At 35.8% G+C, this 17,374-nt stretch overlaps 1 protein-coding gene across 1 annotated transcript in view; it reads right to left on the minus strand.

Moving 5' to 3' along the window:
* Positions 1–16,729, minus strand: part of LOC100543473 (collagen alpha-1(XXVIII) chain-like) — a 31,731-nt gene extending 15,002 nt beyond the window's left edge. Inside the window, 19 exon segments of the mRNA XM_031554211.1 lie at positions 87–155; positions 717–788; positions 1,090–1,158; positions 2,285–2,353; positions 2,441–2,509; positions 2,934–3,002; positions 5,378–5,446; positions 6,643–6,711; positions 7,043–7,111; positions 8,391–8,444; positions 9,069–9,113; positions 9,687–9,731; positions 10,641–10,667; positions 11,407–11,451; positions 11,752–11,805; positions 12,888–12,947; positions 14,383–14,403; positions 15,211–15,779; positions 16,551–16,729. Coding sequence (XP_031410071.1) covers positions 87–155; positions 717–788; positions 1,090–1,158; positions 2,285–2,353; positions 2,441–2,509; positions 2,934–3,002; positions 5,378–5,446; positions 6,643–6,711; positions 7,043–7,111; positions 8,391–8,444; positions 9,069–9,113; positions 9,687–9,731; positions 10,641–10,667; positions 11,407–11,451; positions 11,752–11,805; positions 12,888–12,947; positions 14,383–14,403; positions 15,211–15,779; positions 16,551–16,704 — 1,698 coding nt within the window. The 5' untranslated portion in view covers positions 16,705–16,729.
* Between the last annotated feature and the right edge of the window lie 645 nt (positions 16,730–17,374).

Below are 17,374 nucleotides of genomic sequence, written 5' to 3' on the forward strand. Positions count from 1 at the left end.
AAAGAAGAAAAGATCTGGACAAACCTACTCCTAGAGCTTTAGAATGTTTCCTTTTAGAGTGATTCCTTTAGTAAAAATGTTCTTACCTTCTCCCCCTGTATTCCAATGCCTGGAGCACCTTCAGGACCTCTTAGACCAGGTAGTCCTGGTTCACCCTGGAATGAAAGAAATCAAAGCACTATTTCAGAGAACTACACAGACAATAATGCAAGATCAACTCTATAATTACTTGAATAAGCTCGTTAAAATCATAGACTTCTTAAAGTCATTGGGACAACTCTTACTGATTCAGTGGGCTCAGGATTTTCTTCCCATATTCAGAAGCAACTATTGTAAAACTCTGGGTGGAAATGCATAAAGTAGCATATTTCCTAATTAATGATGGAACACTGAGTACATAATGTAAAAATACAGGGAGTTTTCCATTCATCATCAGAAAGCTGCTAAATGTTACCTGCAGCCATTTTAGTGGTCTTCCTTCTAAGCAGGGAATTTGATGGGTTGAAAAAAAACAGCTGTAAGATAACACAACCAACAACACCCCTAAAATTGAAAAAGTTTCCCTAGAAAACATTTTTGAGGGTTTTTTTTTTTAATTGTGCTACTTTTCCCCTTGTCCATGAAGATCCTCTCTTTTAGGTTTGGATATTAGCACAGAGTGAACAGCAAGAATGCATGAAGGGAAGCAGGTGGGCTGCAGAGAGAAATAAACCAACCTTTTGTCCAGGGGCTCCATCTTCTCCTGGAAGGCCAGGCAGACCTGCCAGTCCTGAAAGGCCTGGCTCACCCTGACATCAATAAAAGTAAGTCTTACTATTAAATTCAGACTCCAAATCAAGTAAATCTATTTTTAAAAGACTACTAAACTGTATATATATTTATAGGAAACATTTATGCATATGAACCCAAGTCTTGTAGTTCTTTCGTTATAATGACAACTCCCATGTATTACAAAATAAGGAAGTGTCTAATTGTTTAACAGTCTATTTCTAGACTTATTTTTACATGCCTACAGAAAGAATACTCAAGAAGCACAAGTTTTCCAAACCCAAATGAATAAATAAATGAATTCATCTATTAATAATATACCTTAGAACCAGGCTCTCCAATACCTCTTTCTCCTGGCACTCCAGTCTCTCCTGGCAAGCCTTGTTCACCCTTAAGTAGAAATTAAGAGCTTCATAATGGAAAAATACAAAGCAAATTCATTGCTCATTATATTTAAAGAAAAGATTAGTGTGATATTACCTTTAGTATAATTTGTTAAACACTTGGTCACAAAGATTAAGAATCTCAAGATCCCTGGGCACCTTTCGAGCTGTCACCAAAAAGTTGCTGGTGGAAATGATTAATGATGTAAATCTGTAATTATACATCACCATGAATGTTTCCCACCAACAATTCAGCAGTATACCTGAGCTCCTCAAGCAGTTTATCTTCTTTCTTTGTACCAGTAGTAAAACATGTCCCTGTGTAATCACTTCAGATGAAAGAGGCAATGCTCTGATGCTCCAAAATGCTCTACCTGGTGCGGATCTTAGACCCACTTTGCACCATCAGTTCCTTACACTATTCTGAAATAGCCTGCAGGCATTCAGAACTTCATCTGATGCTTCTTTTCAGAAAGTCACTCTAAATCTCCATTCCAAACACTTTAAGGTTGAACTCTTCTATTAAGAGTTCTGGATTGTGCAAATTAGTCAAGACTAGATTACTATGACAGTTTTCCTTCAGCAGTGGTAATCTCTATCTTATCTTGGACCATTCTTAACTCCTAGATGCAGTAAATTCACAAAATCAGGTGAGAAACAGGCAGCAGAATTAACAAGGCAGCTAATCTGTAAGCTATATATATATTTTTTCCTCCTGGAAAATAAACACTGCACTGAGAATAAAAGATATTCTTGAAATGTTGATATTCTTTTATGTCTAGTGCATAACTTTTTGGATTTGCTGCACCTGCCTACAGCATGATGAAATTGCAAGACAAGATCAGACCTCTCTTGCTGTGGAAAAATACCAGAAAAAGTAGTTTACTGGCTGATTTGGTACCTCAAAAGGTTTTGTGGCAAGCTAAGACAAAACAAACAGAGCTATGCTATAGATTCATTAGGGCTTTTCAGTGGAGTGGGAACTGCTGTGCACTTTAATAATGTTAATAAAGAAAATAATTTCCTGCAACTAAGTTAGATGTTGATCCCTTCAACAAGCATATAGATAGAGACAGACCACTTCTTATTCAGAGAACACAAGAAAGACTTTTTACTTCATAAAATTCTCTAACCTTTGGTCCAGGTAGTCCCTGTCCTGGTAACCCTCTAGAGCCCGGAGGTCCTTTGGGGCCTTCCACTCCCTGAAAATATTATCTAATTACTAAAAATAAACAATATTCTGTTATTAGACATTTAGCTGTGGAGTGAGGGGAAAGTGAAGACCATACCTTCTCTCCTTGAATTCCAATTCCAGGTAATCCTATTGGCCCAGGTAAACCAGGTGGACCAAATTCACCCTGGCAAAGTGCAGATTAGTTGCATAAAAGTAAGAAACAATCTGGGACAGCTCCCATGATAATCATGTTGACTTAACAACTCCTTAAATTAGTGAAGCTGAGGATGTGACCTTTTATCTTACATATATGCAGTCATTCCCTCCTGATTCTGTTGCTGCTAACAACTGATAGTCATTTTTTTCCCATTCTAAACCTTAACTTTTGCAGAGAATCAGGTTTTTTTTGTTAACATTTCCATTTTAATATGAAGATGCATTCAAAAAAGTTAGGAGAATTTATTGAGCATAAATTTGTCCACAAAATACCTTGTTGTCTAGGTGTTTTTTTGAGTGACTTGCCTCAGTGCACTGTTTGTAGTGAATATCAAGGCTGTATTGTAGATTTATTGGCACTTTGCTAATCCCTTGGTGTATGTACTACTCACCTTTTCACCTTTTATGCTGATGCCTGGAAGTCCACGAGGGCCTTTTGGTCCATCAAAACCACGGTCTCCCTACATGAAAAAATATGTTAGCTATAGAAAAACACAGCTGTTCTCTCTGAAGTAACTAGAGACACTGTGTGCTATGTCATCTCAAAAATCAAAATGAAAAGGACCAGAAGGTAGTTCCTGGATTTGTTTTCTAGGATACCAAAGAGATTGTCTTTTCATTCAAATGAGCTTGCTCTGCTGTTTGAAATTATTGATGAAAGAGCTGAACAAGCTATTTAAAAAAAAATATTTTTTAATCTTTTTACTCACTTTGATTGTTCTGGGTCCTGTTCTGCTTCCCTTCAAATCAATAGCAAAGCCACAGGTGATTTGAATGTCAACAGGATTGAGTTCTGAGTCTAAATTGATTCCTCTAATTTCTCATGGATTATTCTCATTCAAGTGTGGCAGTGAGGATCTAGCTCTAAGAATTTTTCCAGAATAAAGACCAGACCAAGTTGCATTATCATAGAATTGTCTTTCTAGACATTCATTTACAGTACAGCAGTCTCTGGGGAAATGTAGATTAATAAGGAAAAACACACTGTGATTTCTTGTATTTCTGTTAATACAACATGTAGAGACAGATCATTAGCTTGTGCAAATTGCCTCAGAATTCCCCAAGGCAATAAACTTATGCCCCAGATAGGCTTTTTCTCCCTCTTTCATCCAGTTTCAACCTTTTAACTGAAAAACATCACGAACTTTCACTTAAAAGAACATTCCTTAACCTGATGGTTTGGAACACTTGCTTATATTTCTCATTTCACTGAACTGTGTTGTGAGTTACTAGCAAAAACATTCTGCTGAAAGAAAGCAACTGTACAGTTTGCTTTAAGTTAAGAAATCACCTGCTTAAAATGCATTTTAAACTGTAGATCTGACTTGGCAGCCATAAATAGAATTTATGATACGTGTATAGACTCTGTTTATACATGCTTGTCATCAGCTCAGATTTGGCAGTCAAAACTGTGCTTTTTTTTCCCCAAATCAAGTGCACCAGTAATACTGGCAGAATTCTCCTTTGGCTAATTTATTCTGCTTATCTCAAGTGCTCAATAGTTTCAGTAAGATTATGCGTTATTCCATAATTGTTCCCACTGCACATTGTTGCTGTACACTACTTGTTAGTTGCACTATTTCTTCCCACATGAATTGATATTTCAGCGGCAACGCAGTGATTTCTAAATATACTTTCTTCAAATTATGTTTTCATTGATAAGATCTGTTAAGTGAAAATAAGCCATCAACAATGAGGCTAGGCAATTTATATAATTCATCATAAAATAAGTACTGCATATTTTAAGAGATGCTAGCAGTAGTCAAATTTTAACCCAGCTTAGTACAGTATTGTGTGCAAAGCAAAAATGGTAAGATGCTTAGTAAAGGAACAATTGATGCCTGCATCTATGAAACAGATTTGTTATTGTTTTCCCAACCAAAACTGATTTGATAGATGAATAAAAATGAGTGGACCTATAGCACAGGCGTACAGGAGAAAGGAACTCCTTGCTTTGTAGGGTTGAGGCTGTATCTCATAACGCTTAAAACTATATTAAAATGTAAGAACTCACAACCATGTTAGTGTTAAGAAGCCCACCAGAAGACTTTTGTACAATGTAGTGAAGTCTACTACTTTAGAATAATTTTTTTTTTTACTATAATAAACACTCAACCAGTTCATTTTCCAGGAAAACAGTTAAGAAATCAGTTTCATTTCAAGAAGTATTACTCAAGTCAAAGCCACATAAAAGGCCTTGGAGAGTATCTGTTTCACAACAGCCATGCCACTTGTAACCAAAAGTCAAAACGACAGCCAAGACTGTGAGCTGGTTTTCAGTAGACAAAAAAAGGAGCTCACAGTGTATCTAGTGTCCATCCATGTAAGTGCAACTACTACTGTCATCTGAAAAACAGCAACAGCAGTTTTTTTTTTACCCACAAACTGAATCCAGCCATTTGCTAAAATGCATTAGCCAGTGGCTGAGGTATTTATTGAGCTTAGTAGCCTGTCGTTAGTGAGAGCAAGGGTCCCTGTATGTAAGATGTATAAAAAAAAGCAACCAAAAGGCAAAATTTTCATTTAAGGAATCACTTTTATAATAATTCATGTAAAGTCACACACTAGAAACTCTTTTGCAATTATAGCTTCTTTCCAGGCTTAGGTTCTGCAAATAAAGTCTCAGGGGAATTAAATAGCCTCTTGAACCTCTAAAGCTGATATCTCTAAAGCCTAGATATTTTGTTTGGACCAACTGAATTCTGATATTTTAATTGAAGCCATATTTTATTAATTTAAAAGCTAATTTGTCAGGTTCTCGTCTGCTGCAAACTTGTTCTGTCATGTAGTCATATAATGATGCTGCTCTGCTCCTAGAACACTTCAACTGCAGTACCTTTGCTCCTGGAAGCCCTTCTCCTGGTAAACCTCGTTCTCCTTGTACACCTTGTGGTCCTTGAGGCCCCTGTTAACATAAGTATAAAATGATCCAGAATGTGTTAATCAGGCAAATCAACAGCAGCACATTCTATGTCATTGTAGGCTATAAGCATGTCTTTAGATGTTTGTATGTAGTTGTAGCCTGTTAAAAATTATATAGCAATATGATATTCACAATGAATCAGTGATGAGCATTTTGACCTGCAGCAATAACAAGCCAGACAGTATTATTTTTCTAGTGACTTATTAATCATGGAGTATGTAGTAATTCCTCTTTCTTATATTTCTAAAGTTTTTACTCTCTAAACTTCAGTTTCCAAATTGTTACTAATCCTTATTAACGTATCAGTATAATCACGAGAGAAGGAGAACCACATTAATGTCTGTGCAGAATGAAACTGAGGAAAATCTATCAAAACAGATTTAATGGCAATTGGTGAAAAGAACAATAGTATGCTTTTTCTCTTTCTGAAAGCAGATCTCATAGAAACACAAGGGACAAGTAAGACAACCAACTTCTTTATTAAATGCAGTTCAAAACCTGCATATACTCCACCTGGTTCACAATGCTTTCGTGCATCTGTTTTGCTTTTCTGTTTTACTCCTTGAGACTGCACATACATCACAGAATAGCATTAGGTTAGGCTTAGAGTACTCTCTGTAGTAAAATAGGCTTGAAAATAGTTCTGTATGCAGCTTTAGAATTATGTCTTGTTTTAAGGCAAAGCTAACTGCATGGCATTCAACCATAAAAAGAACACTCTTTTGTAACAAGCGTATTTGCAAGTAAATTTTCTTAAAATATGAACTTTAAAAAAAATTGTTTTTTCTTATCACATTAACAAAGATGTCATGGCTAACAAAGGTGCACATCACAGGCTCCTGTTCTCGTAGCTCTTTTCTCTGTACTGTTATTGAAAAGAGTCAGAAAGATGTAAGACATGGATTTTAATCTCTCGGACAGATCTATTAAAATATTTGTCTGGTTTTGTATAAGGCTATTTTTCATAGTTTGGAGACTAAGATAATTAGAAAAGTCAAGGAACTGGAAAAAGTACAGTTCACTGAGGAAACTGAAAGACAAAATACTATGTATGATAGAGGAAGCTAGTTGAAGAAAGAAGAGCATCATTTAAAATACATATTTTTCAAATTATGAAAGCACTGAGAAGTCTTCCTTTCTTTCCCACTTCCCCCTCTCCAAATAAGAAACAGACATACCAGAACTCCTGGCTCACCAACTCCAGGTGGGCCAACTGGGCCTGGTCTTCCTGTCAAACCAGTGTCCCCCTTCAAAGAAAGATATATTTTGAAAATGTCTTATTTAGTTATTTGCATGTGTGGCACATAAATACTCATTGCATATTCTGTGCTTGCAATATTTGGTGTAGTTGAATACAGGAGTGGCAGAGAAGATCCGAGTATCCTCAGACTTGCACAGCAAATGAACTGGTGCATTTCACTGCATTAGAAGACAGTCTCATTCTACTTTTTCAGTACTATGAAAAAAATTACTGGGGAACTTGAAGTTTCTCATATACCATAAAGTATATTATCTCAGCTGTCTCAGTCTTTATTCTTAGCCTATAATACAAGTAATATGGAAGACACATGCTTGTACCTTTGGGCCTGGCAGTCCTATTCCAGTCTCTCCAGGCAAGCCAGGTGGTCCGGGGAGACCTCTTTCACCCTTTCAAAAGAATGGAAATATAAACAGTCCTGGATAAGAGTTAGAATCTAAGGAAATTGGTTTAACTCAGTTTGTTGTAAAAGAACAGATTTTGAAATTTATTTTTTGTATATCCTGAATTTCAACCAATTGATATTATCTTACACATTACTTCATCTTCTCCCGTTCACTCCCGTTCAAAATTCCCTTTATTAAGAGCATAGATATTTTCTATACAAAATGATACCAGCCAGAAATGAACAAGTGTTTTGTTTCATGTGTGATAAAATGGCTTTCATTCACATCTAGCTGGTATATGATTAACTGTTGGCCAGTAGGCACTCTAAACGTGGTGCAAAAGGAGATGCAAAAGAGATAAAGTAGAGGTAAAGCTAAGTAGCACAAAAGTATGTGCATTTTGCATTATCAGGTAATGTGATACTTAATTTTAAAACAAAGAATGGCATTCATTTTCAGTTTTTCTCCACAACATTATTTTTCAGTAGCTGGAGAATCCATCAGCCTTGACCGATTTATTTTTTTCTGAGAAGCAAAGCGTGTCTGTAATCTCTGTTAATGAAGTTTAAATGGACCCAGTAATTGTGTGTAATATCCAGTGATATCTGTGTTTTCTGTTAAAAAAAATGAGATATCAGATCATCAAATAACTGAACAAAAATTTACAAGGGGGAGAAATAGGAAGTACACCAAGCAAATCTTAATGATTTAGTAGATTTTTATCATATGGTTTTAAGACAAACAAAAAAAGTTTTGTTGTTTACAGAGGGGATCTTGTAGTAAGCATTGAGTGATTTCTGTGGCCCACCTCCAGAAGGCCCACTGCAAGATTGTGTCCTGAGTTGTATTAATCCTAGTGACTTTTAGATATCTTTTGCTGAATATCAGTAAACAGGACTAGTAATTCTCAGCTACTGAATTATTTTGAGAGAGTGTGTAGTTTCAAGAAGAGTTTGTATTAGAGATCCCAAACAGAATTCCTGCTTCACACTTACGGAAAACATAGCTGCAAATTGAAAACTAAACAAATGTGATACTACACTGCTACTACATTTTATTCTGTGGTGCTGCTATATTTTGTCTGTTTATGACAGAAGAACAGAACTTGATTTGGACCTGAACATAATATAAAGAGCAAATACCTTTCTTAGTAACCTCTTAGAATGCAGAGTATATGACCCACTAGCAACATCACGTTCAACTGCATTCTCTACAAAAATGGTAGGGGTCGTATTGATACATTTTAATATCAGTAAAGAGGAGAACTAAATACAATTCTTGCCTTTGATCCTGGTAGGCCTTCAGGCCCCTGATCTCCAGATTGTCCTTGTGGACCCTATTAAAACAGGTGCAGTTTTAATGAGATTTTTCATGGTTTCAGAATGATGGAAGTTTGAAAAAAAAATCTCTAATTTGCTATAGACTATATGAAAGTACAAGTTATGAGCATTTCAGAACAGAACTTATGCTTTCTGGTGCATGCATAGATTTGGCTATTCTAGGTGTTGGAGAGATCATTTGATTGTCCCTTTGTTTCAATATAATAAAAGGTAATCTATAGCCAAATCTACTGAAGCATCTATTATGGGCTAAATTTCTTGGCCTTCAGTCACAATACTGAGAGGAAAAGAGAAAAAAGTGCTTCTACATACTTCTGCAAGATAGTTTAATAGACATCATGAATGGGAAATGAGTGATTTTAATTTTTATGGAGCATGTTTGCTGTGATCTTTGAGATCAAATTTATTGCAAGAGTAATTTAGTTGTCTAGAGCGCTCTTCCAAATTCTTGTTTATCTTGCTGTTTAATATGATTTTGGATGCCTTGAACTCAAGTGGCTCAAGAATTCCATTAAAGTTGTATCATGATATTATTTCAGAGCTTGGGATCCTAGCTAACAAGGTCTTCTTGTTTTTATAGCTTCATTTTTTTTTTTTTAATGTTTATCTATTTATTTTACCTGCAGTCCTCTTGCACCTTTGGGGCCAACTGGACCTTCAGGACCCTGAAAGAAAAGTGGGGGGAAAAAAGGATACATCTATTTAAATTTGGTCAAAATCATTTATGTAACTTTATTAAGGTATCTGATTCAAATATCTTACCATTAAAATTGAAAAAAATCAGGAGAGGCTCAGTAGCCAGCAAGTATTGACTAAGTATTTTTTAAATGGACTGTAGTAATCAGAATTCAGAGGAAGAATTACACACCAAATATTAAAGAGTAATGTTGGAGCTACAAATCTTTGTCTTATTTTTACCTCTCATTCCCTCAAAATACTACTGCTTCCCTAAATACTGACTTCTCCTGCCCACTAAAGTCAATTAGAATTTTACCACTGTTACAAGCAAGCTCAGGCTTGGGCCTTAAGAGTTATCTCAGTGAAATATAGAAAGAAATGAGAAAGTTACTGAAAGTGGTATCTTTGCTCACTTCAGTTTTAAAAACCAAATTTTTAAGGTTTCTTCAACTTTAGAATTAATGTTTGCCTCACATCTATCATTAGGGTTGTCCAGGGAATTACAGTTTTTCTACACTTCAAGTATTTCCTGAAAGTCTAACAATTTCATGGCTACTTACTCTGTCTCCTTTTATCCCCGGGATTCCACATTCACCTCTTTCACCCTTAAAAAGAGCGGAGACAAATATTTACAATGCATATTGAATGTACCATCCTGAACAGTCAACAAAGTACACTTGGAAAGAGTACCATAGTGAGATAGCAAAAGAAAAAACAGAAAAAGAAAGCTCACCCATATCTGAACACTTAGACTTATAATGAAAAGTCCCACAAAAAAGAGATCTCTAAAAAGAGATCCTTCCCTAGTGGCAGTCAGCCCTTAAATGGGATCTTAGAGTGGTGGAGCCAGGTTCCACCCCTTCTGGTCACACAGCTGAATCACCTTCACCTGTGCTCCCATGGCTGATCCAGTCCTTGCCTCAGGTGATCAATCAATGGTTCAGGCGATGACTCAATAGTTCCCATATACACTCTTATTCATTGAGTGCTTTAGGTAAAAATGACCTAAATGTTATTATCTTTGTGATATATGGTAGCAATTGTGCTGTAAGGGAAGGGAAACATACTCAAGGAGAGCTTATGCAACACCTGGTAAGGAGATGTTGTATAGGAACTGTTGGTCATGGCCTGAACCTCTTATTGAGCACCTGAGGCAAGCAATGAGTCAGCCACGGGAGCACAGGTGAAGGCAATTCAGCTGGGCTACCAGAAGGAGGTGGAGCCTGGCTGCACCTCTCCTAGATCCATTTAAGTGCTGACTGACAAGGAGGAAGGATTTCTTTCTGGAGGTTGCTCCTTGTGGAGTTTATTGCAAGCTTATGTCATCTGTGAGTGTTTTTCATTTATTATCTTTCTATTTTTGTAATCCTACTTAGCTTAAAACCTCTGTACACTTATTGATTGTACAAATGTCATTGTTATCACTAGTGATTACTAAAAATATAGTAATGAGCATAATTAATAGTAACCTCAAATTCTGATACACATTCAGAGTTTTTTACTGAAAGTAGTACCTTTTCTCCTTTGTAACCAGATTTTCCCTGGAAAAAGAAAAAAGTAAAGTAGTTTGTAAGGATATATGGCCAAATGAAGCTATTAGTAGTTTGCAGTCACTAGAAACACAGCATTTCAGGTTCTAATGAATGATTATGGGAGCTCTGATAGACATTACAACATAACTGTAAATACTATACTTATTGGTCATGATAGATGCTTTTACATGCGTGGACAAGTCTTATGAGAATATCACTTAGTCTGTGATTTTGATTATATAAAAGCAGATCAACTGGAATTCATATTTCTATTGTAGTGAGAAGCATACTAAAATAGGAAAGCAAGAAAGAAGTCGCAAAATAATAAATATATACTGATTAAATATGAATGAATAAAGCAGAGTAATTCATATGTGAATAAACTCAGAGTCAGGGACATTGGAATCTGTGTTTGCCAAATGAAAAACTGAAACAGATCTGTAAAGATGTAGGCAAAGCATCAATTTCTGTAATGTTCTTAGATTATTAATATCAAAGTTTTCCTCATTTTCTAGGATGCTTATGTATTATTAGATACTATTTTTCTAGTTCACTCTTATAAGAAGGAATATTCAGTTTCTTTTAGCAATCATAGTGTTTTCAGTTCTTCTAATGTTAATGAATCATTAACTGGTAAGGCAGAATTCTTTCCTATTCTAAAGTTTTTTTTTAATGTGCCATTTTTTGTCTTGAAGTAAATTAGTACTGCTCACTAGAGAAAAAAGAGACTTTTTAAATTATTTTTTACCTCTATTCCATCTCGTCCTGGAATTCCACTAAGGCCTGGTTCCCCCTATGAATAATCCAAAATGAGAATTATTGAAAACAGGAGAAGATAACACTTTCTGGGCAAGCTGAGTAGCCATCTCAGTAGTACAGGAAGCATACCAACTCCCTCTTTTTGCACTCTGGTGGTTTTATGTTAGATATAAGATTTAATTGTTTTAAAGGATCTTAGTCATTACTATAGCAAAGAGGAGTATGCTGAGTTTTGAAAAAGTCATAGATGGAAAATACATGAGCACTTTTAAGATGGTCTTTCTGTTTTAACAGGGTAACAAATCTCTTTCCCAAATCTGAAAAATCAGACCACCTTTGCTCCTTTTAGGCCCGGAGTTCCATCATCCCCAGTGCGACCCTTTTTGCCCTGAAAAGCAACAAAATAAAGTTCTTATGTTATTAATGTAATTTTATTTGACAACATATAGACAATGTATTTTTTATATTTAGGTTATTTGCTTCCTGTATATTTATTTTTAAAAATATCTATATTGAATTTCTGAAAGTTTAAAGACTAGCTCAATAGATTGCCAGTTTTCTCCTTTATCTTTGTTATAAATGAAGTTTGATTCTCCTCTGAACACAGATGATAACATGCTTTTCTAGCTACTTAGGTTGTTAGGTGGGTATATAGTTTTCTTCTGACCCCTGCATGGTTTTTCGTAAAAAGGAACTTGGATTCTCCAAGTAAAGACAAAATAACTAAATAAGACTACTGTTTGTGCATTACTGACTACATTTTCAATTAAAGTGTGCTGTACAATGCAGGATAAAACAAGTGTGTATTTCTGTTTATGCAGGTCAAAAGAGTGAGAATGGACAGATCTCCATGGTTCTGCTTCAAGCTCTCTCAGTCTCTTCATTTTGGATAAGGAACGTGAATTGCTGTGGTGCCTTAGTTTAACATTAGGGATACCTTATCAGTCTGTCCAACTTAAAGGTACTTTTTGAAACATAAACCCTTTTGAAAGTAATATTGTCTGTTTTACCCTCATTAGTCTCAACTGGCTGTTCCTATTATTTCAACCTCTTGTTATCTCTTGCTTTCAGAGACTGTTTCAGTTATTAATGGTTTTGAGCTGGGTCTATTTAGCTCCACCAGATCTAGTTTTCTGATTGTAACAGGTGAATTATTGTTCTACTTGGGAAAGTTGGCCCCTTCCTGCCTTTTAAACTTCTCTAACTAATAGGAGGGTCTCACCGGATCACACTATACTTTCTTCAGAGGGTGCATTTCATGTCAGTGAAATCTCTCTGCATGTTTCTGACTGTTGTGACATTGCCATGCAATGGATCTGTGGATGACTGTGTACTGAAGCTTTAACTTTTATTTTCTTAGGATTTGGGTTCAGATATTTTCCTGAAAAATACCAACAATAAAATAAATCTTGATTTATACTATATATCAGTTATTCAGCAAAAGGAAAATGAGAAATGACCACTACTTACAGTAGGGCCAGGAAGACCTCTCTCCCCCTTCTCACATTTGCATATGGTAGTCTGGGAGCACTATGAATGAAAATGGTAAATTCAGATCAGTACCTTTTAGTAAAGAGAGAAAACATGTTAATTCTTGAGTGGCTACTGTGAATACACCAAAAATGATCAGAAAGCTGTTATATTTAAATATTTTTCAGAAATCTTTTGGTTGACAGTTTACAAATCATCAAGTGTGGCCTTTATACTCCATCCCAAAATCTGTATCGTTCCAACTCCTTAGATTGCATCTTGATAATAGCTTTACCTCTAGATGCCTCACAAGATCAGTTTATTTGCATGCGAGTGTCTGTGATTAGTGATCTGTTTTGATTACTAGTCTGTGTAGATACAGCCTAGACAATGGAGTAAGGAAATATGTATCATTTTTTCTTCGCTGCACTCCTACTATGTATGTAGGATAGATCATAGTCTATTTCTAGCTTGATCTATACACAAAAGACATTATTGCTATATGCTTTTATTTAGTTAATGGTATTCATTACAGTAGTTTCTAATCTTCATTTTCTTTCATCTATATAGTCATGTGTTCTAATCAGACATCACTGTGGTACACAGTTATGAGATTTTTTTGGATCTTTCTGAGATGTCAAAATTGTTAATACAGAATTTGTACAACTCGTGGGCTTATTTTGGGAGGAATAGTGTTTTTATTTTGGTTGTATTATTTATGACACCTCCACTCAGCTTGACAGCATCTGCAAATGAAATGTTTAAGGATCATTCTTGTATGAATATCCCAATTATTAGTAATGTGTCCTCCAATAATAACACTTAATGGCTTGCTAATTCAGGATTTATTTTGACAGAGAAAAATCTCCACGAGTGGAAATGAGTGAAAATTAAAATGTTTTAAGTTTTGCAAACACTCAAATATTTAAGTTTCCTTGAATTGCTCATCAGAATGGACTTTCCTTGAGATAACTGTACTTTAAGTGGGACTAAAATTTTTATCAGGAAAGTTGGCCTCATTCACCACAAAATGGGCACACCTACCAATGCTTGCAGTCAGAGTAACACAGTGTGGAGAAATGGAAAAGTGCGATGGTGGAACCTTGGTTTCTTCCTTTTCTTTAGCTCTTTGACACAGAAGCTAGTTAAGGGCTAGAACTGCAACACGTTCAACTCTGTCATATTTTCTTATCCACCAAGTCTGGATGTTTGGATGACTTTCTGAGATACATAAGCAAATTCTCACTAACCTCATGCACTGTTATTTTTCAAATATGAGAATAAGGAGAAAAAGCAAATGAAATTAAGATAGCAAAGTAAAGCTTTGTTGTGAACATACAAAATCACATAGTTCTACTTGAGGGCAATCCTGCTGGAGTTCATATATTCCAAATAATTATGCTATCAGTTTTGTTGAATTTTGTGTTCCCACACAACAGTAAAAGTCTATAGGAATATATTAAGCAGGAATGCTGTGTGGGAAAAACTAACTTACTTGTTCCTCGGACAAATCTTTCTGCAAAAACAAATATTGGAAATAACATTAGAAACTTAATGTCATAATTCACTCAAGAATACCAATAGATGTAAAAAATAATTATTTCAGCAGCTACATAAAAATTAAGCAATTAACATATTAAGCAGAATTAATTAAGCTTTAATGAGAAACATATTAGGAGTCTGTCTGTTCTAAAAAAAAAAAACTTAAATAATTTCATTTCCTATTACAGATTGTTAACTGCACCAATCACTGACTCCTTGCCAGCCCAACTTGCTACATTTACAATGGCAAATAGATCTAAACCAATGGAGTTAGCTAGGTAGTTGGGACAACACACTTAGGGACTATACTGCTGTATTTTGAAGTGCTGAATAGCAGCAGCCCCCTAGTATGAATGAATGAATGATACATATTCTGCACTTGAGAAAATCAAATGTCTTTCTGATGTATGCCTAACAGTATGCATATAGAATGAGAACAGCAAGAACACCTTAGAAAAGATTTAACTTGGAGTTTATTTCTCTTTGGTAGTCATCATCTAATTAGCTCAGATAAAAATATCTTTCTAACAGGTCTTCTTGGGTCTAATTCAGTTGAGGCTTCAATATTTTGACAGACAAGACCTGAACGATGTGGAGAAAAAAGAAACCTGTGCGTTGGCACAGTGGTTTTATTAATAAGGGTACATGAACCCATAAGTGGGCCTCTTTAAATTGTAAAAAGTACAGATTTCTTTAATATCACAAGCATTCCAAATTATTGGGAATAAGACTTTTTTTTCCACATTTCTCTAAATGTTTGTGAACATATCTGTATACGTACCATTTCTGTGAGAACCTTCTCCACAGTTCCTTTCTCCTGGAGGTTGGAAACAAATCTGGATGCTGGGACACTGGCCAGGAGCCGGAGCTTAGCAGCATTGCTAACCTCTTCGGCCACTCTGGTCATTCCCATTGTGAACAACACAATTCCTTGGTTTTTAGCATCAGCTGTAGCTGCAAAAATATCTGGGTTTCTTGGATGGTCAACTCCATCAGTGAAGAGTACAGCTAGTTTCAAACTATCTGGAGTCCCTTCAGTCATGTAGAGTTGTGTAAGATTAGTAATAGCATAAGTTGTGTAGGTACCATGACCTATGTAGGTGATAGGAGCAATGTGGGATTTGAATGCTTCAGGACCTTTCCAGTCATGAAAAGTTTGCTCTGTGGAAACAGTGCTGCTGTACTGAAGTAAGGCCATCCTCCAGCTAAGGGTCCGTCCAGAACTAAGCTGCAGACCTTTCATTTGGTCTACCACTTCCAAAACAAATTTTTTTTGCTGTTCATGATTATAATGCTTAGCACTTTCGGAGCTGTCCAGTAAAAAAGCAATCTCCAGAATGCAGTCTTCATCTAGAATAAATAGGTAGGTACATGAGTGGAGGGTTTTAATAATAAATCTCATTCTATCCTTACCCTTACATGTATTTATGTATTTTTTTAGCTTTGAAGTTGAAAGTTAAATTATGGAAGTTTTGGAAAACACCTGAGATCACAAGTGTGAAACTCTTGTGAATGCAGAACATAAAGAGGTTGAGGAATTTGCTCCAGAGCAAACACCTCAGGAAATAAGAAACTGAAAGTGAGGTAATGTCATGGAATGAAGAATGTTGCTGTGATATTTACACACATGTTCTGTCCTGATGCTGTTTACCAAAATGGGAGCTGGAAAGATGAGAGTCATCAACAGGAAAATGGAGTGTTACAGAATGAGATATTGGTATGTGATTTAATAGAGCTACATTATGTCACTTAACTGACTCCTATGTCTAGTGACATAAAATTTTATAAGTAGGTTCTGCACTGGTGTACACTGGAGAGTAATAATTTTCTGAACTACTGAAAGTATTACTTCTATATAAATATGTAGACTACTGTTTTTGAAGTGACAATAGCAGGCTACCAACCATATTAAAACAAAACAAAATAAAAAAAGACAAGTAATCTCCTTTTATAAAATACAAAAGGAGAGAAGAGAGAAAGGAGTAAAAACATTGAAGTCCAAAAATACAGCATGTTAAAATGTAGAACAAGGTGAACTATAAATAGTATCTTAGAGAGAAGCTAGCCATGTAGATCTGAGCAAAGGAATCAAGAAGAAAAAAGTTTTAAAATAACAGTCACCTTGATCATTTGGGCTAGGATATTTTTCTACAGTATTTGACAGAATGTGTTTAATTGTGGGTCTTCTCAGTCCATATCTTTTTTCTTCACTGAGATTTTCTGCTAAAAATTCATGTTCAAGTATCCACAAAAGCCACCAGAATCTGAAGAACATAATTTATTTGGTTTCTGTTTCCTAAACAACACAAATAAGACAGTAATGTAGTACAGCAGTACAAGGACAATAAAATGTTCAGTTTTGCTTTGACAAGTTGCTTAACAGGATGTATTTTCAAGTATAGTCCATAAAAAATGAGCTGGCTTTATTTTCTTTAGGTAAGAGCTTCTCCAAAAAAGATAATGAATAATAAACATATTAGAAAGGCTTTCAGGTATAGTGCATATAGTTATTGCACTTCGCATACTGGAGGCAGGCATTCTACAAACATACTTCATCTCTCCCTAGCTTCCTGGTAGTGTTTATACAACCAGCACTCCTCAGAAACCTTAACATTGGCTGTGCCCATATGGGTGTAGAGTGAATTCCAAGTGAAATTCACAGATGTCTTTTAAAACCTGCTTTGCTGAGAGCTGGCACAAAAAAACAGAGTGCAACCAAGTTTTCCTCTATTCTCTCCAGTCAGGAACCCTATATACTGAGGGTCACCTTGCTGAGACAATGCTCCTGTCTTTAGCTGTCCTACAGAGCAACAATCATCTCTGGGGCTGCTGTCCCAGCATGCATGTACCTGCTGTACAAGCCCTGGGATATGGGCACAGAATGCTGTGCTACCTATAAACAGAACTTTTTCTTTCTGCAGGATACTTGTTTGTCCTGGGTTCAC

This window comes from Meleagris gallopavo, chromosome 7 (assembly GCF_000146605.3).
Source record: "Meleagris gallopavo isolate NT-WF06-2002-E0010 breed Aviagen turkey brand Nicholas breeding stock chromosome 7, Turkey_5.1, whole genome shotgun sequence".
NCBI lineage: Eukaryota > Metazoa > Chordata > Aves > Galliformes > Phasianidae > Meleagris > Meleagris gallopavo.